The sequence below is a fragment of the Capricornis sumatraensis genome, chromosome 8, assembly GCF_032405125.1.
Source record: "Capricornis sumatraensis isolate serow.1 chromosome 8, serow.2, whole genome shotgun sequence".
In the NCBI taxonomy this organism is placed as follows: domain Eukaryota; kingdom Metazoa; phylum Chordata; class Mammalia; order Artiodactyla; family Bovidae; genus Capricornis; species Capricornis sumatraensis.
Genome location: NC_091076.1, coordinates 9,104,618 through 9,127,032, shown reverse-complemented (window position 1 = coordinate 9,127,032; position 22,415 = coordinate 9,104,618). Strand labels below are relative to the sequence as shown.

Below are 22,415 nucleotides of genomic sequence, written 5' to 3'. Positions count from 1 at the left end.
GTGATGCCATCCAGCCATCTCATTCTCTGTCGTCCCCTTCTCCCCCTGCCCCCAGTCCCTCCCAGCATCAGAGTCTTTTCCAATGAGTCAGCTCTTCACATGAGGTGGCCAAAGTACTGTAGTTTCAGCTTTAGCACCATTCCTTCCCAAGAACACCCAGGGCTGATCTCCTTCAGAATGGACTGGTTGGATCTCCTTGCAGTCCAAGGGACCCTCAAGAGTCTTCTCCAACACCACAGTTCAAAAGCATCAATTCTTCAGTGCTTAGCTGTCTTCACAGTCCAACTCTCACATCCATACATGACTACTGGAAAAAACATAGCCTTGACTAGACGGACCTTTGTTGGCAAAGTAATCTCTGCTTTTTAGATGCTATCTAAGTTGGTCATAACTTTCCTTCCAGGAATAAGTGTCTTTTAATTTCATGGCTGCAATCACCATCTGCAGTGATTTGGGAGCCCAAAAAAATAGTCTGACACTGTTTCCACTGTTTCCCCATCTGTTTGACATGAAGTGATGGGAGTGGATGCCATGATCTTCATATTCTGAATGTTGAGCTTTAAGCCAACTTTTTCACTCTCCTCTTTCACTTTCATCAAGAGGCTCTTTAGTTCCTCTTCACTTTCTGCTGTAAGGGTGATGTCATCTGCATATCTGAGGTGATTGATATTTCTCCCGGCAATCTTGATTCCAGTTTGTGCTTCTTCCAACCCAGAGTGTCTCATGATGTACTCTGCATATAGGTTAAGCAGGGTGATAATATACAGCCTTGACGTACTCCTTTTCCTATTTGGAACCAGTCTGTTGTTCCATGTCCAGTTCTAACTATTGCTTCCTGACCTGCATATAGGTTTCTCAAGAAGCAGGTCAGGTGGTCTGGTATTCCCATCTCTTTCAGAATTTTCCACAGTTTATTGTGACTCACACAGTCAACAGCTTTGGCATAGTCAATAAAGCAGAAATAGAACTGGAATTCCATCACCTCCATTAGCTTTGTACTTACTGTTTTCCAAAACGTCTCTTTTCTAATCCATAAACTCCTTGAGGGCTGGGTCTCTGCCTTGCCTTTACATTCTGGATTATTCATGGAAAAGCCCAGTTAAATTCCCCTTTGGGGATCCGTGTGCTCAGTCGCTCAGTTGTGTCTGACTCTTTGCAACCCGATGAGCAGTAGCCTGTCAGACTCCTCTGTCCATAGGATTCTCCAGGCAAAAATAACTGGAGTGAGTTGTTACTTCCTTCTCCACTGGGGATCCCTGACAACCTCCTAACTCTCATCCAACAATTAATGTACTTTTTTTTTTCTTCTATTCTGGAAAACAAATGAGATTCATAAATTGTGACCATTGTCCAGTGTTCTGAAATCGGTTCTCAGTAAGGTCGGGTGACTTCTTGTAGGAAGATAAATTATACTTACTGCAGTAAGACAGCATGATTTGTCTGTAAAGTTCCAGCAAAAAAAGACATTTTTCCTGCCACATGGGATGCTTCTTGGCAGTTTTTAGTGCTTCTATAAATAGAAATGAACTGCCCTTGACCCTGCTTCACAGCCACTGTAGAGTGGTGATGGGCTATTCCCACTGCCCATCATTGCTATCCTAGGGGAGTCCACACTCCCGACTCATCTTTGATGGAATCTCTCAGTCAGGCCAGAGTTTGGAGGTGGGATGTGGGCAGGCCCCTATCGGTCTGTCCCCAAACAGCAAGGGGTCAGTGGGAAAAGACAGAGGGCTGGAACAACCTTTGAGGAGCTCTGTCTCCAGGTGTCCCAAAGAGATTTATGATTGGTTTGGATGAGGGAAGTCCAGATCGGAGTGCCCCCACCTGCAGCACTTAGCACAGTGTCTGGTACTGGGACCTCAGTACATTGAATAACGGTGATCTTGAAGCTCTCCTGAGTGCTCTTAGGCTCTGGGCCACTGCTCTCATTACAGGGTGGGGCTCTGAGGAGCGTTTCAGCATCCTTCCCACCTTCCCCTGAGCAGGCATGCACACTCTCACTCCCACACACTCCCACTGCGATGTAATGAGAAATGTATATTTAGTCTTGGTCCCAGGTTCCTGCCACAGAGTTTCTAAAACCTGAATAATTCCTGAGCAGTGGGGGAGGGAGGAATGTATTTCATCATTCAGAAGAAGCCCCTTTCAACCAACCGGGTGATCAAAGAGCTGGAAGTAGCGTTAATCTGAACCCATATAATAAAGCCTCCATAAAACTGCTAAACTGGGGTGTTGGTGAGAGCATGGAGGTGCTGGAGAGCAGAGTTCCTTGGAGTGGGCAAGGATGCTCTGAATCCCCACCCCCACCCCCACCCCACCGCCTCACAGCTTGCCCCCTGAATTTCTGAGTTGCATATTTTCTAGTAAACGGGTGTTCTAGCAAGTAAACTGTTTTCCTGAGTTCTATGAGCTGTTCCAGCAATCCACTGAACCCAAGGAAGGGGTCTGTGGAAACTGTCAATTAACAGCCAGTTGTTCAGAGCGCAGGTATCAACTTCAACTTGCACCTGGCATCTGAAGCTCAGTCTCTGGGAGTAAGCCTGTGGGGTCTGCGCTGTCTCTGGGCCGTGAGTGTCAGAACTGAGTTAAACTGTGGGACGCCCAGTCAGTGTGCACCGAGGATTGAACTGCTTAGTGTGGGAAACCCACACATCCAGTGTCAGAAGTAGAGGAGTGAGCACAGTGCAGAGAGAGTTTTCTTTGCTTGTCACACGTGCATGCATGCAGTCTTACCCTCTTGATGAGCAGCCAGGGGGACATTACTGCCAGAGGCTGACTCCATCTGTCTGCCAGGTCTGGGTCAGGGAGGGGAGTGTCTGTGGAATACCGCGCCCCCCGCCCCCAAATTTGGCGGCCTCTGCAGGTCTCCCAGGTGGGCAGCTCTAGTCAGATAACCCATGTGCTTGCCTGACTCCTGGGAGCCACCACGGGAGATCCCACCCATGACAAAGGTCATGCGGAGAAGACCTGACAGGCAAAGGCAGATCAGGATTCGAGGGACTCCTCGGACCTGCTCGAGCATCTACCCCAAAACCAGAATCTGTCTGTCTTACTATTTTGTGCCTTTCACCAACTCTTCTGACATTAACAGGGGGCTATCCCCGACCACCTTTCTCTGGAAAAAATCAACTTAGGGCTAGTTGATAAGTCTCTTGGGCATGAGCGGAATACTTCAAATCAAACCCCTCTGATGGCTCTCTAGCTTCTCTGACAGGTTTATCCAGACTCTTGCAGCTACACATGTGATTATTCACAGCCTCCCAGCTGTGAGAGGCATGGAAAGCCTAAAACATTCTAAAAATATAGAGCCATTCAAAGAGTTAAAAACTATTAGAATAGTGCTGGTGTAGGATTTCATTGTTGAAAAGAACGCATTGTTCCAATGCTTGCTGCTAAGTTCCCGTATCTCTTATCTACTGTGCACCTGGGAGTGCATTAGTTAACATAGTTGGAATGTAAGAAAAACAAGAAGTAGCCTTGGAATTAACCACATCAGACCTTTGAGCTAATTGGTTCTTTCTTTGTTGTAACTCACTGCATCTTTGCTCTGTGAGAATGTAACTCTGTTTAATACTTTCTGAGGCTGACATAGATTAGAAATATAAAGAAAAAACACTTCAAGGGAAAATAAGTTTTCTGGTTGAGCAGCCTTTGTCAAAAGAGGGTCATAAAATGTCCACAGGCCTCCAAGGCCAGAAGATAATGTACACAACATTGTTTATGGGAAAGGTATGCATAAAAAATCCTGGTTTCAATAAGGACAAAACAGATGTAATGTTTGGGCTGACTCTGTATGACTTTGCATCTTTCATTTCCCTCTATGTACAAGTCAAGGTACAAAAGTTCCTTTTGAAAATAAAGTTATGGGCCTCGCTCACCAAATCTTGGTCAGCGTGTCAATCATTCTTTCTCCCTTTCTCCTTCTACCACCCTCTCCTTTTCAGGCTAATCCCTGGAGCACAGAGGCTCTCTGCATTCACTTTCTTGTCCGGGCTTCTAAGACCCGATCGAGAAGGCATTCTGCATCTTCATTGCAACTAGAGGGGCTCTGCATCTTCACTCCAGCGAAAGGAGTGAAGCCTCCATGAACAGAGCAAGTCCCTTGTCTGGGGCTTTATTGGCTTTCTGTGTAAACCAAGGAATATCAGCTTCTATTTTTTCCTCTCTCATTCATTCATTCGCCAACACTGTCTCAGCTGATGGTACCCCTGGATCCTGCAGGGGCTGGATCCTGGCACCTGACGGTCACTGTGTTGGTCAAGATGATGGACTGGGAATCAGGCGGCCTAGCACTGAGTCCTGCTCACATCACTCAGGGGCTGTGCAGTTTTGCAAAATCTCATTTCCATCTCTGAGCCTTGATTTCTTCTTTCAACACACGGCGTTTGCAACAGTGCCCACCTCATAGGCGGGTTGTGTGAATTTATTGAACTATTCCTGTAAAACTGGTCAGCAGAGTCCTTGGCTCAGAGTAAGCATTCAGTAAATAATATACTAGAAAGAGTAATAATAAGGTAGAAGTCCCAGCAAGGTGTGCACTTTGCAAGTATTGATGACAGGTGGGCAGGCCCATAGTGCCTGGCAGACATGTCAAGTGGGCTGGACACCAGTATGACCAGGTGGGATCGGGAGGACATCGAGGAGAGCTGTGAGATGAAGGCTGATGAGCTGCTCCCACTGGGCTGAGACCCCTCCTTGGTTCCCAGCTCTCCCATCACCTCTAACAGCCTTCTTCTTGGTTTTGCAGCCTGAACCCCAGCTTGGAGACCTGATTGAGATTCCCCGGCGACCCTTCACTCACTGGGCTATCTACGTTGGCAGCGGATATGTGGTCCACCTGGTACCCTCAGGTAAGGGCACCATTGGCCTCCACTGTGCTGAGGCTGGAAGCAGAGGGGATGGGGGAGCTGTGGGTACCCAGGGACCCAAACATTCTTCTTGCTCCACAACTGGCAGTTAGTTCCTGAGTGCTACAGAAGACATCTTGGTGTAGGGCCATGGTTTTCAAACTCTGCTCTTTGGAACCCAAGGGGTATGCAGAGAGATTGAGGTGGGATTCCAACGGGGCAGTTCTACTATAATGCATTTTATATATTATGACCTTGAATCAAATGCATTCAACTTTTAAGTTGAATCTTAATTAAATAAATCACTTGGAAAGTGCACAGGTGTTTGGGCAGCAGAGGTGACTGTGGTTCATGTTTCATTCTCCAACCTCAGTTTCCTCATCTGTAAACTAAGGCTGAGAATTCTTAACTTGGGGTAGTGTTGTGAGGAATCCCACTCCATTTTCCTAAATTATTTAACCGTGGACAAACCTAAATGCAGCAAAGTGCACAATATAGTCAAGTGTATCAGTTCACTTCAGTTCAGTTGCTCAGTCGTGTCTGACTCTTTGCATCCCCATGAATTGCAGCATGCCAGGCCTCCCTGTCCATCACCATCTCCCAGAGTTCACTCAAACGCACGCCCATCGAGTCAGTGATGCCATCCAGCCATCTCATCGTCTGTCATCCCCTTCTCTTCCTGCCCCCTTCCCTCCCAGCATCAGAGTCTTTTCCAATCAAGTGTAGAGTCAATGACTTTTTTAAAACGTATCCATCCATGTGACGATGAACAGATCAAGGCCTAGAACATTTCCATGGCTCTTAAGAGCCCCTCATGCCTCTTCAGGACCCTCTCTCCCTCCTGAGAGGCAGCCACTCCTCTAGGTCCTCCTGCTTTCTTTGCCTATTCTAGAACTTCAGGGCAACTCTTGGGTCCAGCTCTTTCACTGGCCCCGTGAAGTCCCCCATGCTGTTCTTACTTCTCCACTGCTGTGTATCCTCAGACAATGGGAATCCCTCAATTTGTTAACCACTCTTCTGCTGATTGGCATTGGATGTTTCCAGGTGTAAGCTGCTCTGTGTGCAGCTGCTGTGGACATTCTTGGGTGTGTTTTATGCTGACCTAGGATGGTAGCAAAATCAGTGACCTCATGCTGCATTTACAGAGAAATCAAAGTAACCAGGGTAGAAGTCACTGTCCCCACCCTGATCAACCAAACCACCAATCTCGACATCCACAGAATCTGCCTTTGCCCTTATTTATAAAGCCAGCCCCTGGGTTGGACTAGGGCCCTGGACTCCTCCTCTTACTTTCATAAGCATTTTACCCTCAAATTTCCCCCTGCCTTCTGTGTTGTTCCTCTTGGCTTTGAAACCCTTGGAATAGCTTCCACTGTTAAACAAGACTCCCTTGACCACACATTCTCTCTAACCAACTTCCCATGCGGTAGATCTCTTGTCTGCCATGGCCATTGCTAGCTCCTTACTTCCCATTCTCTCTTCTGTTCCACCAGGGGGTATTTACACCCTTCATGGAACAGCTCTTATCAAGGCTTCATCAATATCCTTGTTCCAGCCTCCTTGCTTCTCTGCAGCATTTCGTACGAGCGACCTCTCTCTATGCTTCCCCTGGCACTGCCTTTCTTCCTTTCCCACTAGGCCCTTCCTTGTGGCCCCCTGTGGGAGGGGGCTGGGTGGCTTCCTCCTCTCTCCCATATCTCTCATTTTCACTCCTCCCTCACCTGTGCCCTGGATTCTAATACCTTCTACTTGTCGATGTCTCCCTAAGACCACAACCTTAACTTAGGCTTGATCCTGCTCAGCTTCACACTTGCATACCCTCTTGACTACTTGGCATCTTCACTTAGGTGTCTAACTGGCATGTTGAACTTGACACTCCTCAGATGGAGGGCTCCAGACGACAACACCATTCAGTTGCTTAGACCAAAGTCTACAGATCATCCTTGATCATTTTCACCCTCTATCTAATCCATCAGGAAATCCTATTGGCTTTACCTCCAAAGCAGACCCACAATCTGATCATTTCTCAGCATCTCCACTGATGTGCCTGGGGTAAGACACCATGCTCTCTCCCCTTATGCTACTGCAGTTCTGCTTGGTCTCTCTGCCCCTTGTCCACGATTGTCAGTCCTTCCTTCACTGGGCAGCCAGCATGATCATTCTAAAATATAAATCTGATTATGTCACTCCTCTCCTTAAAATTTCAACTGGCATTTCCGTCACGTATAGAAAAAGTTTCAAATCTGTGCTGTGGCCTCTGAACCTGGCATGGTCTGGCCCAGGCGCCCTATCTGATCTTCCTCTTCTTCTTCTCTCCTCTTGGGTCTCCAGACCTCACTGGCCTCCTTGCAGCCTTCCTTCCTGAGGTCCTTGCTTTTGTCTCCCTTCTGCTTGTGATGCTCTTTCCTGGCTCTCAGCACAGCTGCCTCCCTTTCAGCATTCAAGTCTCAACTCAAATGCCCATTCCTGGGCGTGGCCCTCCCCAGCCTGAGCGAGGGCAGCCTTCCCTGGTCATCCTCTCCTATGTGACTTCACTTAATCTTCCCCACAGCCTTTGCAAAACCTGAAAGTATCTTATTTTTTCTATTTGTACACTGTCAGTGTGCGTTCACTAGAGTGTATACTAATTGAGGACAGGTACGCTGTCAAGTTCATGGAGGGCTTCAGCACCTTAGACAAGGCCTGGCACATAGTAGGGCCTCAGTATTGACTGACTGTGCTGAGTGGGTGTAACTGTTGGACAGGAGACAGGGAAGGCATGACAGGGATCTGGGTGGATAGTGTGACACCCATCACTGGGTGAGCAATGCTCCTTAAAGGGAAAAGATGCTTCTATCTGCATCTTCTCATTGGAGCTTCACAGGAATCTTGTGAAATAGGTGAGGCAAGGGGGACTGACCTCATACTACTGAGAAAGTGGTGGAAGTCAGAGCTGGAAGGAAACTTAGAGAACAACCCAGTACTAATGAGAGCGAACACTTGCTGGGCTCTAACCCTGTTCCAGGCACTGGGGGAGGCACCTTACCTAATCCGTTTCTTAAATCCTTGCAGCTCTTCATCCACAGATGTAGGCACAGGTGGAACTTATTGGACCTGTTCTACAAGGAACTGGGGAATCAGAGAAGTTAAGCAACCTGTCCACAGTCATATAGCAGAAAGTTGCAGTGGTGGGACTCAAACCCTGGCTCTGACTCTATCACCTGCCTTTAAACCTGATGCTCTGCTGTGAAGTCTGAGGTTCCCCAAATTTCAGTCATTGATTATTAGCCATATTCATCTGCCCTTTCTCCAAATGTTTAATGGTATTTTCTTTAATGTTGTTGTTCAGTTGCTCAGTCATGTCCAACTCATTGTGACCCCATGGACTGCAGCATACAAGGCTTCCCTGTCCTTCACCATCTCCCAGAGTTGGCTCTAATTTATGTCCATTGTGTCCATGATACCATCCATCCGTCTCATCCTCTGTCATCCCCTTCTCCTGCCTTCAGTCTTCCCCAGCATCAGGGTCTTTTCCAATGAGTCAGATCTTTGAGCCAGGTGGCCAAAATATTGGAGCTTCAGCTTTAACATCAGTCCTTCCAGTGAATATTCAGGATTGATTTCCTTTAGGATTGACTGGTTTCATCTCCTTGCAGTCCAGGGAATTCTCAAGGGTCTTCTCCAACACCAAGTGCAAAAGCATCAATTCTTTGGCACTCAGCCTTTCTTATTGTCCAGCCCTCACATCCATACAGGACTACGTGGATCTTTGTCAGTAAAGTAATGTCTCTGCTTTTTAATATGCTGTCTAGGTTTTTCATAGCTTTTCTTCCAAAGAGCAACTGTCTTTTAATTTCATGGCTGCAGTCACCATCCACAGTGATTTGGAGCCCAGGAAAATAGTCTCTCATGACTAACTTTAAAAACAAAAATAATTCCTTTAAAACGAGCCTTAAATTCCTAACTTGATGTGTGTTCATGAATCCATCTTAGCTTGTCTTTGTGGATTCCCAGCATTGGCTCAGCTAAGTTAAGTGACATGTGAAGACCATGCAGTGATGGAACCAGAATCAGCACCCATTGCTTCTGCCTCTGAGCCTGTGCTCACTCTCACTAGGGTGGCACCCAGCGTGTGGAGTATGAGGAAGCCCTCACTGTTGGGTGTTGACTCTGAACTTGCACCTCTGGAGCTGGAACCTCCTGAAATTCTGTGCCCCAGGCACCTTGCTTGCCTCTCCCCAGTCCCAGCCTCCTACCTGCCTGTCAAGGGGCTGAAGGTGGATGAGTCTCCAGAGCTCCCCTGACCCAGTCCCCACGCTGACCCTTTCAATAGACTCGGGGCTCAAACACAGCATCATCTTCTATTTACCTCACTGAATCCATTAAGCACCTCCTGCCCTACTAGGAGGAAATCTGAATTCCATGATTTCTAAACCTCAGAGTTGTTCTCAGGGCAGAGGGGTTCAGTCCTCTTTAGAAAGCCAAGCAGAACAGGACCTTCACTCTGATCAGACCCTCTGACCATTGCTTGTTGCTGTCATGTGGCATCACAGTGCAATATGGGTCCTGCCCCGTGTAATGGGATGCTTCCCCTACTGGGAGAGACCTTGGGGTTCTTGATCATGGCAAGGCCACAGAGGCTCTCTGGGGGACATGAGTCTCCTCTGTGATGTTCCCTGGGGCCCACCCTTTTAATGCAAGCCCAGTTTTCAGTCATCATACCCACCTTACATGATATAAGCTGGTGACCTCAAGAGAGATCTCTGTGTGGGCACCAGCTTTTGCTCCACATCATCCTGTCCCCTGTATTGGCCCCAAATCCCTTTCTTCAAGGCAGTTTCACTCCTGGAAATCTGTTGCACAATCCAGCCCCTCAGCATTGACCAGGGCTGTGCGAATATGCCCTTCCTTGACCTCCCTGGTGTCACTCCTCTGGGAACAGCTGTGGGGTTTTGGTCCCTTTGTTCCCAGAAAGATGGAATCCCCTTCTGCAAACCCATTCAACTTTTCTGCAGTAATCAGCTTTGTGTGTGTCAGGGAAGTGGAGCCTTGGCAGGATCACAAAAAAATTCACACTCTATTCCCCTAGGGAAGTGGGTGTGCTCAGGGCCCATATTGCACAATCAAGAGGGCCACTGAAGTGTCACAGGGTGTACAAGGCCAGCTTCTCTATTTTAAAGAAAAAAATCACAGCAAATAATAGGATTTTACTCCTCTTTATTTCAGATAAGAAAACCAGGGACCAGAGACCACAAGGGTCTTATCCAAAGCTACATAGCTCTGACGCTGACTCATCTGCTCATCCCCTTGTGGATGTGGCGGATGCTAGGCTGGGGGCGGGCCCAGGACCAATCATGTTCCTCATCCTGAATCCACAGGCGGAATCTCGGGAGCTGGTGGATCCGGTATCATGAATGCAGTGGCCAACAGGGCCATAGTAAAGAAAGAGCGGCTGTGTGACGTGATTGGGAAAGATGGATACAAGGTCAACAACAAGCACGATAACAAGTACAAGCCACTCCCTCCCAGCAAAATCGTCCAGGAGGCGGAGAAGCTGGTGGGCCAGGTGATGTGCTACAGTGTGACCAGCCAGAACTGCGAGCATTTCGTCAATGAGCTGCGCTATGGGGTCCACCGCAGCGACCAGGTGGGTCCTCAGTGTGTCCCTAGCTCCATGGTCTCTTAGTTTCTTATTTCTCTGCTGTTTCTCTTACTCAGCTAGGCCACAACCCCCAGAAGTTGCCTTAAGATATGTAGGATAATGGTGACAACAGTTCACTCTACATGCCAGGCTCGAACTTGAATTGATTGCTTTATGAGTACCTGTGGCTGCTGTAACACATGGCCAGAAATTCAGTGGCTTAACACAACACAAATGTATTGTCTTATAGTTCAGGAGGTCAGAAGTCTGAAACAGGTCTCACTGGGCTAAAATCAAGGTGTCACCAAGGCTGTGTTCTCTTCTAGAGGCTCTCACAGACCCTGTCTTCTAGTCTTTTCCAGCTTCAAGAGGCTGCCTGCATTCCTTGGCTTGTGGCTCCCCTTCATCTCCAAAGTTGGAAATGGCTGGTTGAGTCTCTCTCCCATTGCATTACTATGATACTGACTCTACTCCTTCCTGCTTCCATCAGAAACTTTGTGATTATATTGGGCTTACCTGGAAATCCAGAATAATCTTTCTATTCTGAAGTAAATTGATTAGCAACCTTAATTCTATCTGCAATTTTAATTCTCTCTCTCCATGAAGCATAATGTATTTATGAGTATTAGGAATGAGGACATATTATGGAATTAAGACCTAGACATCTTTGGGGACTATTTTTCTGCCTACCAGTTACTCTTTACACTGGGTACAGTTAATGTCTTGGGAGCTCCTCTTGCTGTTATTCTAGAAAGATTTCCCTCTATTGTCTCCTGCATCAGAGCACCATCTTCCATATCTCATGTCCTCTTTCTTGGTTTGTTGTTATTGTTGAATAATTAAATTGTGTCTGACACTTTTCCGACACCATGGACTTTAGCCCTCCCGGCTCCTCTGCCCATGAGATTTCCCAGGCAAGAATACTGGAGGAGGACTTCCATCTCCTTCTCCAGAGGATCTTCCCAATCTAGGGACCAAACCCATGTCTCCTGCTTTGGTAGGTGGATTCTTTACCAATGAATAACCTGGGAAGCCCTGTCTTGGTTTACACATTTCTTGTGGTGGAAACTCCTTCAGCAGCTTCCTAAAAAAGGATGCATGGAAAAAGATATTTTTTGAGATCCCATATGTCTGAATGATTTTTCAATTTACCCTCCCACTTGATTTATTTTTTAATATAAATTTATTTATTTTAATTGGAAGATAATTACTTTACAATATTGTATTGGTTTTGTCATACATCAACATGAATCAACCACGGGTACACACATGTTCCCCATCCTGAATCCCCCTCCCACCTCCCTGCCCGTACCGTCCCTCTGGGTCATCTCAGTGCATCAACCCCAAGCATCCAGTATCATGCATTGAACCTGGACTGGCAATTCGTGTCATAGACGATATTTAACATGTTTCAATGCCATTCTCCCAAATCATCCCACCCTCTCCCTCTCCCACAGAGTCCAAAAGACTGTTCTGTACATTTGTGTCTCTTTTGCTGTCTCGCATACAGGGTTATCGTTACCATCTTTCTGAAATCCATATATATGCGTTAGTGTACTGTATTGGTGTTTTTCTTTCTGGCTTACTTCACTCTGTATAATAGGCTCCAGTTTCATCCACCTCATTACAACTGATTCAAATGTATTCTTTTTAATGGCTGAGTAATAGTCCATTGTGTGTATGTACCGCTGCTTTCTTATCCATTCATCTGCTGATGGACATCTAGGTTGCTTCCATGTCCTGGCTATTATAAACAGTGCTGCAATGAACATTGGGGTACACGTGTCTCTTTCAATTCTGGCTTCCTCAGTGTGTATGCCCAGCAGTGGGATTGCTGGGTCGTATGGCAGTTCTATTTCCAATTTTCTAAGGAATCTCCACACTGTTCTCCATAGTGGCTGTACTAGTTTGCATTCCCACCAACAGGGTAAGAGGGTTCCCTTTCCTCCACACCCTCTCCAGCATTTATTGCTTGTAGACTTTTGGGTCGCAGCCATTCTGACTGGCGTGAAATGGTACCTCATTCTGGTTTTGATTTGCCTTTCTCTGATAATGAGTGATGTTGAGCATCTTTTCATGTGTTTGTTAGCCATCTGTATGTCTTCTTTGGAGAAATGTCTATTTAGTTCTTTGGCCCATTTTTTGATTGGGTCATTTATTTTTCTGGAATTGGGCTGCAGGAGTTGCTTGTATATTTTTGAGATTAGTTGTTTGTCAGTTGCTTCGTTTGCTATTATTTTCTCCCATTCTGAAGGCTGTCTTTTCACCTTGCTTATAGTTTCCTCTGTTGCCCAGAAGCTTTTAATTTTAATTAGGCCCCATTTATTTATTTTTGCTTTTATTTCCAGTATTCTGGGAGGTGGGTCATAGAGGATCCTGCTGTGATGTAAGTTGGAGAGTGTTTTGCCTGTTCTCCTCTAGGAGTTTTATAGTTTCTGGTCTTACATTTAGATCTTTAATCCATTTTGAGTTTATTTTTGTGTATGGTGTTAGTGTTCTAGTTGCATTCTTTTATTGTTTGCATTCTTTGCATTGTTTTCCCAGCACCACTTGTTAAAGAGATTGTCTTTAATCTATTGTATACTCTTGCCTCCTTTGTCAAAGATACGGTGTCCACAGGTGCGTGGATTTACCTCTGGGCTTTCTATGGTGTTCCATTGTGTTCAAGCTGGTTTTAGAAAGGCAAAGAAACCAGAGATCAAATTGCCAACATCTGCTGGATCATCGAAAAAGCAAGAGAGTTCCAGAAAAACATCTATTTCGGCTTTATTGACTATGCCAAAACGTTTGGCTGTGTGGATCACAATAAACTGTGGAAAATTCTGAAAGAGATGAGAATACCAGACCACCTGGCCTGCCTCTTGAGAAATCTGTATGAAGGTCAGGAAGCAACAGTTATAAATGGACATGGAACTACAGACTCGTTCCAAATAGGAAAAGCAGTACATCAAGGCTGTATATTGTCACCCTGCTTATTTAACTTATATGCAGAGTACATCATGAAAATGCTGGGCTGGAAGAAGCACAAGCTGGAATCAAGATGGCCGGGAGAAATATCAATAATCTCAGATAGGCAGATGACATCACCTTTATGGCAGAAAGTGAAGAGGAACTAAAAAGCCTCTTGATGAAAGTGAAAGAGGAGAGTGAAAAATGGGCTTAAAGCTCAATATTCGAAAAACGAAGGTCATGGCATCTGGTCCCATCACTTCATGGCAAATAGATGGGGAAACAGTGGAAATGGTGTCGGACTTTATTTTTTGGGGCTCCAAAATTACTGCAGATGGTGACTGCAGCCATGAAATTAAAAGACGCTTACTTCTTGGAAGGAAAGTGATGACCAACCTAGAGAGCATATTCAGAAGCAGATACATTACTTTGCCAACAAAGGTCTGTCTAGTCAAGGCTATCGTTTTTCCAGTGGCCATGTATGAATTTAAGTATTGGACTGTGAAGACAGCTGAGAGCCAAAGAAATGATGCTTTTGAACTGTGGTGTTGGAGAAGACTCTTGAGAGTCCCTTGGACTGCAAGGAGATCCAGCCAGTACATTCTGAAGGTCAGCCCTGGGATTTCTTTGGAGGGAATGATGCTGAAGCTGCAACTCCCATACTTAGGCCACCTCATGTGAAGAGCGGACTCATTTTAAAAGACTCTGATGCTAGGAGAGATTCGGGTCAGGGGAAGGGGATGACAGAGGATGAGATGGCTGGATGGCATCACTGACTCAATGGACATGAGTCTGAGTGAACTCCGTGAGTTGGTGATGGACAGGGAGGCCTGGCTTGCTGCTATTCATGGGGTCGCGAAGAGTCGGACACGACTGAGCCACTGAACTGAACTGATCTATATTTCTGTCTTTGTGCCAGTACCATACTGTCTTGATGACTGTGGCTTTGTAGTAGAGCCTGAAGTCAGGCAGGTTGATGCCTCCAGTTCCATTCTTCTTTCTCAAGATTGCTTTGGCTATTCAAGGTTTTTTGTATTTCCATATCAATTGTGAAAGTATTTGTTCTAGCTCTGTGAAAAATACCGCTGGTAGCTTGATAGGGATTGCATTGAATCTGTAGATTGCTTTGGCTAGTATACTCATGTTCACTATATTGATTCTTCTGATCCATGAACGTGGTATATTTCTCCATCTATTAGTGTCCTCTTTGATTTCTTTCACCAGTGTTTTATAGTTTTCTATATATAGGTCTTTAGTTTCTTTAGGTAGATATATTCCTAAGTATTTTATTCTTTTCACTGCAATGGTGAATGGAATTGTTTCCTTAACTTCTCTTTCTATTTCCTCATTACTAGTGTATAGGAATGCAAGGGATTTCTGTGTGTTGATTTTATATCCTGCAACCTTACTATATTCATTGATTAGCTCTACTAAGTTCCTGGTGGAGTCTTTAGGCTTTTCTATGTAGAGGATCATGTCATCTGCAAACAGTGAGAGTTTTACTTCTGCTTTTCCAATTTGGATTCCTTTTATTTCTTTTTCTGCTCTGATTGCTGTGGCCAAAACTTCCAAAACTATGTTGAATAGTAGTGATGAAAGTGGGCACCCTTGTCTTGTTCCTGACTTTAGGGGAAATGCTTTCAATTTTTCATCATTGAGGATAACGTTTGCTGTGGTTTGTCATATACAGCTATTATTATGTTGAGGTATGTTCCTTCTAGTCCTGCTTTCTGGGGAGCTTTTATCATAAATGGATGTTGAATTTTGTCAAAGGCTTTCTCTGCATCTATTGAGATAATCATATGATTTATTTTTCAATTTGTTAATGTGGTGTATTACATTGATTGATTTGCAGATGTTGAAGAATCCTTGCATCCCTGGGATAAAGCCCACTTGGTCATGATCTATGATCTTTTTAATGTGTTGTTGGATTCTGATTGCTAGAATTTTGTTAAGGATTTTTGCGTCTATGTTCATCAGTGATATTGGCCTGTAGTTTTCTTTTTTTGTGGCATCTTTGTCAGGTTTTGGTATTAGGGTGATGGTGGCCTCATAGAATGAGTTTGGAAGTTTACCTTCCTCTGCAATTTTCTGGAAGAGTTTGAGTAGGATAGGTGTTAGCTCTTCTCTAAAGTTTTGGTAGAATTCAGCTGTGAAGCCGTCTGGGCCTGGGCTTTTGTTTGCTGGAAGATTTCTGATTACAGTTTCAATTTCCATGCTTGTGATGGGTCTGTTAAGATTTTCTATTTCTTCCTGGTTCAGTTTTGGAAAGTTGTACTTTTCTAAGAATTTGTCCATTTCATCCACGTTGTCCCTTTTATTGGCATATAGGTGCTGATAGTATTCTCTTATGATCCTTTGTATTTCTGTGTCGTCTGTTGTGATCTCTCCATTTTCATTTCTAATTTTATTGATTTGATTTTTCTCCCTTTGTTTCTTCATGAGTCTGGCTAATGGTTTGTCCATTTTATTTATCCTGTCAAAGAACCAGCTTTTGGCTTTGTTGATTTTTGCTATGGTCTCTTTTGTTTCTTTTGCATTTATTTCTGCCTTAATTTTACAGATTTCTTTCCTTCTACTAACCTGGGGTCCTCCATTTCTTCCTTTTCTAGTTGCTTTAGGTGTAGAGTTAGGTTATTTATTTGAATTTTTTCTTGTTTCTTGAGGTATGCCTCTATTGCTATGAACCTTCCCCTTAGCACTGCTTTTACAGTGTCTCACAGGTTTTGGGTTGTTTGTGTTTTCATTTTCACTCGTTTCTATGCATATTTTGATTTATTCTTTTATTTCTTCTGTGATTTGTTGGTTATTCAGCAGCGTGTTGTTCAGCCTCCAATGTTGGAATTTTTAATAGTTTTTCTCCTGTAATTGAGATCTAATCTTACTGCATGGTGGACAGAAAAGATGCTTGGAATGATTTCAATTGTTTTGAATTTACCAAGGCTAGATTTATGGCCCAGGATGTGATCTATCCTGGAGAAAGTTCCGTGAGTGCTTGAGAAAAAGGCGAAATTCATTGTTTTGGGGTGAAATGTCCTATAGATATGAATTAGCTCTAACTGGCCTATTGTATCATTTAAAATTTGTGTTTCCTTGTCAATTTTCTGTTTAGTTGATCTATCCATAGGTGTGAGTGGGGTATTAAAGTCTCCCACTATTATTGTGTTATTGTTAATTTCCCCTTTCATACTTGTTAGCATTTGTCTTACGTATTGCAGTGCTCCAATGTTGGGTGCAAATATATTTATAATTGGTATATCTTCTTCTTGGATTGATCCTTTGATCATTATGTAGTGTCCTTCTTTGTCTCTTTTCACAGCCTTTGTTTTAAAGTCTATTTTATCTGATATGAGTATGGCTACTCCTGCTTTCTTTTGATCTCTATTTGTGTGGAATATCTTTTTCCAGCCCTTCAGTTTCAGTCTGTATGTGTCCCCTGTTTTGAGTGGCTCTCTTGTAGACAACATATATAAGGGTCTTATTTTTGTATCCATTCAGCCAGTCTTTGTCTTTTGGTTGGGGCATTCAACCCATTTATGTTTAAGATAATTATACACCCTTTTTGTGTTTCCTGTCTAGAGAAGATCCTTTAGCATTTGTTGGAGAGCTGGTTTGGTGGTGCTGAATTCTCTCAGCTTTTGCTTGTCTGTAAAGCTTTTGTTTTCTCCTTCATAGTTGAATGAGATCCTTGCTGGGTACAGTAATCTGGGCTGTAGGTTATTTTCTTTCATCACTTTAAGTATGTCCTGCCATTCCCTCCTGGCCTGAAGAGTTTCTATTGCTAGATCAGCTGTTATCCTTATGGGAATCCCCTTGTGTGTTATTTCTGGTTTTCCCTTGCTGCTTTTAATATTTGTTCTTTGTGTTTGATCTTTGTTAACTTGATTAATGTGTGTCTTGGGGTGTTTCACCTTGGGTTTATCCTGTTTGGGACTCTCTGGGTTTCTTGGACTTGAGTGATTATTTCCTGCCCCATTTTAGGGAAGTTTTCAATTATTAGGTCCTCAAGTGTTTTCTCATGGTCTTTCTTTTTGTCTTTTTCTGGGACTCTTATGATTCGAATGTTGGGGCCTTTAACACTGTCCTGGAGGTCTCTGAGATTGTCCTCATTTCTTTTAATTCATTTTTCTTTTTTCCTCTCTGATTCATTTATTTCTACCATTCTATCTTCTACTTCACTAATCTTATCTTCTGCCTCCATTATTCTACTATTTGTTGCCTCCAGAGTGTTTTTGATCTCATTTATTGTGTTATATATTGACTCTTTTTTATTTCTTCTAGGTCCTTGTTAAACCTTTCTTGCATCTTCTCAATCCTTGTCTTCAGGCTATTTATCTGTGACTCCTTTTTGATTTCAAGATTTTGGATCATTTTCACTATCATTATTTGGAATTCTTTATCAGGTAGATTCCCTATATCTTCCTCTTTTGTTTGGTTTGGTGGGCATTTATCCTATTCGTTTACCTGCTGGGTATTCCTCTGTCTCTTCATCTTGTTTATATTGCTGAGTTTGGGGTGGCCTTTTTATATTCTGGCAGTTTGTGGAGTTCTCTTTATTGTGGAGTTTCCTCACTGTGAGTGGGGTCATATGGGTGGCTTGTCAAGGTTTCTTGTTTAGGGAATCTTGTGTCACAGTTCTGCTGGGTGGAGCTGCATTTCTTCTCTCTGGAGTGCAATGAAGTGTCCAGTAATGAGTTATGAGATGTCAATGGTTTTGGAGTAACTTTGCGCAGCCTGTATATTGAAGCTCAGGGCTGTGTTCCTGTGTTGCTGGAGAATTTGTGTGATATGTCTTGCTCTGGAACGTGTTTGTCTTTGTGTGGTGCTTGGTTTCAGTGTAGGTATGGTGGAGTTTGATGAGCTCCTGTCAATTAATGTTCCCTGGAGTCAGGAGTTCTCTGGTGTTCTCAGGATTTGGACTTAAGCCTCCTGCTTCTGGTTTTCAGTCTTATTTTTACAGTAGTCTCAAGATTTCTCCTTCTATACAGCACCATTGATAAAACATCGAGGTTAAAGATGAAAAGTTTCTCCACAGTGAGGGACACCCAGAGAGGATCACAGAGTTACATGGAGAAGAGAAGAGGGAGGAGGGTGTTAGAGGTGACCCGAATGAGATGAGGTGGAATCAAAAGAGGAGAGAGCAAGCTAGCCAGTAATCACTTCCTTATGTGCACTCCACAACTGGGGTGCTCAGAGATGTTCGCGGGGTTATACAAAGAAGAGAAGAGAGAGGAAGGAGACAGAGGTGGCCAGGAGGATAAAAGGGGGGATTCAAAAGGAGAGAGACAGATCCAGCCAGTAATCAGTTCCCTAAGTGTTCTCCACCGTCTGGAACACACAGAGATTCACAGAGTTGGGTAGAGAAGAGAAGGGGGAGGGAGGAGACAGAGGTGACCTGGTAGAGAAAAAGGAGACTCCAAAGAGGGAGAGAGCAGTCAAGCCAGTAATCTCACTCCCAAGTGAAAATGGGTACTGAAGATTGGGTTCTTAAAGGTACAAAATTGATAACAAATGCCAAAAAGCAAAGATTAAAAATCTAGAGTAGAGGTTGGAATTTCAAAAATATAATATTAAAGAAAAGAAAAAAAAGTGACAAAAATTATAAAATATATATATATGAAGTTTGCTTTTAAAAATAGGGTTTCTTTTTTTTTTTGCAAAGTAATAGTAGGTTATAAAAGTGAAAATTAAAGGAGTAATAGAGGACTTAATTTTTTTAATTAAAAAAAAGAATGATCTTAAAAATAGTAAAAATATATCTAGGACTTTCTCTGGTGTTGTTGTGGGTATTGTGGGGTCAGTTCATTTTCGGATAGTTCCTTGGTCCGGCTTATATTTCTCAAGATCTATAGGCCCCTTCTTATGTAGACAGTACTAACGACAGCGTTTTAATCTATTGCACCTGTCACTTGCAAGGCGATTCCTTCTGTTTTAGCTTCTTCCGTTTGCTGGTCTCTTCAGTGTCTGATTTCTGCCCTGACACAAAAGGGGCAGTGGTGGAACTTTTTTTTTAGGCCCACTTGTTCAGTCGCACTGTTGGGGGGAGGGACACTGCAAACAAATAACACTGGCGTGTGCTTGCAGTGTCTCAGCCACACTGGGCCTGCCCCCGCTCACAGCGCCACCCTGCCCACACTGCTCAGGCTCTAGGTTGCTTCACTAGGAACCATCCGAGGCCAGCCCTGGTCTGCATGCACCATCCAGGTCTAAGCCACTCAGGTTCAGTCACTCAGGTAGTCCTCAGAGGCGCAGACTCGGTTGGGCCTGAGTTCTGTGCCCTTCCCAGCTCAGGTGATGAGATGTTTGGAGACTGCGGTCACTGACTTATTGTCTCCCCATCCCTGCCGCTCAGTTTTCTGGGTGTACAACCGGCGCACCTTCTCTTCTGGACAGGCGGATGTTGACTGTCCAGAACCCCAAGAAGTCTTAGTTAGCAATGAAGCCTGCTTGAAGTTTGGTAGATAATGTCTCTCTGGGGCTGCGATTGCCCCCTCTGACTCTGGCTGCCTGTCACCGGAGGGGGATGGTCTGGAGCCGGCTAGTTCTGTTCAGTCCTTTGTTCTGTGCGCGGGCCTGGAAGTGTCTTAGGTTAGGGCTTTGTGCGTGGTAGCTGTCCCACAGCCTGGTTTGCTAGCCCAAGTTAGTTTGCTCAGATTTCCCTTGGGGCATTCAGGCCCAGTCCTTACTCTAATCAATGCAGCCCGCGCCTCTCTGCCCAGCCCCCACTTGCTAGTGGCAGGTGCAGGCGTCTGTGCTGCTTCTCTGCTAGGGGGTTACCGCTGGGCTCGTAATCTGTAGGTTTTAATTATTTATTTTTCCTCCCTGTTATGTTACCTTCTGTGCTTCCAAGGCTCGCCACAGACTCAGCAGTGGGAGTGTTTCCTGGTGTTTGGAAACTTCTCTCTTTTTAAGACTCCCTTCCCAGGACGAAGCTCTGTCCCTACCATTTTGTCTCTTTTTTTAATATATATATTTTTTTTCCTACCTCCTTTCAAAAACAATGGGCTGCTTTTCTGGGTGCCTGATGTCCTCTCCTGGCATTCAGAAGTTGTTCTGTGGAATTTACTCAGCGTTGAAATGTTCTTTTGATGAATTTTTAGGGGCGAAAGTGGTCTCCCCGTCCTATTCCTCCGCCGTCATAGGACAGTCCCTCCCACTTAATTTAATAGTCTATATAGGAGTAGACTGAGAACCCTCATATTGGCACCTTTCATTGTTTCCACTTGGGCCAGTCAGATTCCCCAGAACAGTTTTCCTAACTCTTATGTAGAGGGTAAAATACTAGGAGGAGAGGGGACGGGAAGGCCAAGAGTCTCCTTTTCACATATGTATGGCCCCTCAATCCCTTTTTGGAGGTATGATACCCACACCCTCACATGTGCTTCTGTTTACAGACCCCAAATCTTCTGATTTTCATTGCGGTTAAGCAGGGGCTTGGGCTCTCTCTCTCTTTCACCCACTTCCAGAAGTACCTGGTGATGTCAATATGTGTCTTTTTCAGGGATTCTGTTGTATACAGTTAGCCCCCAACATATAAACATTCAAGTTTTGAACTTTCAAAGATGTGAACGTGTGTTCCAGCAAAGTCAGGAAGGAGTGACACTGAAGCTTGCCCTCCATCTCCTATTGCTGACGATCCTTCCGTTCCACCATCTCCCACCTCCTCTCCCTCCTCCAGTCAGTAACTCTTCTTGCCTGTTCACGTGACACCAGCCCCTGGACGCCAGCTGTTGTTCTCCACTACTGTACTTTTCAAAGTACTATACTGTGAGATTAAAAATATATCAGAGGGACATCCCTGGTGGTCCCAGCAGTAAAGAATACACCTGCCAATGCAGGGGACACAGGTTCGATTCCTGGTCCAGGAGCAACCCGTGTGCCACAACTGCTGAGCCGAAAACTACTGAGCCCAAGCTTAGAGCCTATGCTCCACGACAGAGAGGAGCCCCCACTTCCTGCAACTTGAGAAAGTCTGAACAGAGCAATGATGACCCAGTGCAGCCAAAAATCAATGAATAAATCTTTTTTTTTAATGTATGACAACCCTATTAAAAAGATGGCTCAGATGGTAAAGAATCTGCGTTCAATTCAGAACACTGGGGTACAATCCCTGGGTTAGGAAATCTCCCTTGAGAAGGGAGTGGCAACCTACTCCAGTATTCTTGCCTGGAGAATTCCATGGACAGAGAAGCCTGGCAGGCTGCAGTCCATGAGGTCACAAAGAATGAGACACAACTGAACAGCTAATGCTTTCACTTTCAATAAGTATCTTTGAGTGTCATAATAAAGAATTTAAGTTGAAGTAAAGAAAAAAAATGTATTCTTTATTCTTTGTTTTTGTTTTTTAGTATTTTTTTATGAAAACTATTATAAATCTTTTACAGTACAGTACTGTATAGTTGATTGTGCTACTTGGGTACCCAAGCTAACTTTGTTGAACTTACAAACAAACTGGACTTAAGAACGTGCTCTCAGAACTGACCAGGTTAGTATGTAGGGGACTTACTGTATTTAGGATTTATATTCAGCTTTTCCTACAGCTGCCTTAGCCTTTAGTGTTCTCTGAGTCCTAGTGGAATTATGCCTAAAACTAATGCCTTACTTTATTTTTATTTGGAGTTCAGGAAGCATTGAAATTTGATACATGTTCTGTTTTTACCCTGAAACTTACTTTTACTTTTGCAGGTTTCTTTTTTTTCTAATTCAAGCAATATAAGTAAGATATCTTAATAATTTAAAGTATAACATCACCACTCTTTTTCATAGTTGAGTCATTTATTGAAGAACATGCAGAGAGCACTTGGCGCCTGGCAGGTCTGGGCACTGGGGATACAGGAAAGATGAAGACAAGTGAGGGTTCTGTTAGGACCCAGGTCAGAGTTCACTGAGGATTCAATAGCAATTCCTCATCAACTTTATATGTATCTCAAGAGCTCCCTGTTGATCAGCCAGGATTTCAACCATCTGGCTTCATCTCCCTGTCCTTTCCACAGTCACCC

At 44.3% G+C, this 22,415-nt stretch overlaps 1 protein-coding gene across 1 annotated transcript; it reads left to right on the top strand.

Moving 5' to 3' along the window:
* The first annotated feature begins 4,587 nt into the window (after positions 1–4,587).
* LOC138083417 (phospholipase A and acyltransferase 3-like) lies at positions 4,588–10,574 on the top strand. Its single transcript, XM_068977308.1, has 4 exons — positions 4,588–4,648; positions 4,707–4,850; positions 10,205–10,473; positions 10,545–10,574. Exons 1-4 carry the CDS (start codon positions 4,588–4,590, stop codon positions 10,572–10,574), a joined length of 504 nt encoding a protein of 167 aa, XP_068833409.1.
* Positions 10,575–22,415: the final 11,841 nt, after the last annotated feature.

Bases quoted from the DNA above. Each gene is read 5' to 3' on its own strand.
- LOC138083417 (XM_068977308.1), top strand. From the start codon at position 4,588: ATGTCAAGTGGGCTGGACACCAGTATGACCAGGTGGGATCGGGAGGAC. The intron at 4,851-10,204 runs GTAAGGGCACCA...CTGAATCCACAG, and splicing joins GGTCCACCTGGTACCCTCAG to GCGGAATCTCGGGAGCTGGT. The intron at 10,474-10,544 runs GTGGGTCCTCAG...TCTCTTACTCAG, and splicing joins GGGTCCACCGCAGCGACCAG to CTAGGCCACAACCCCCAGAA.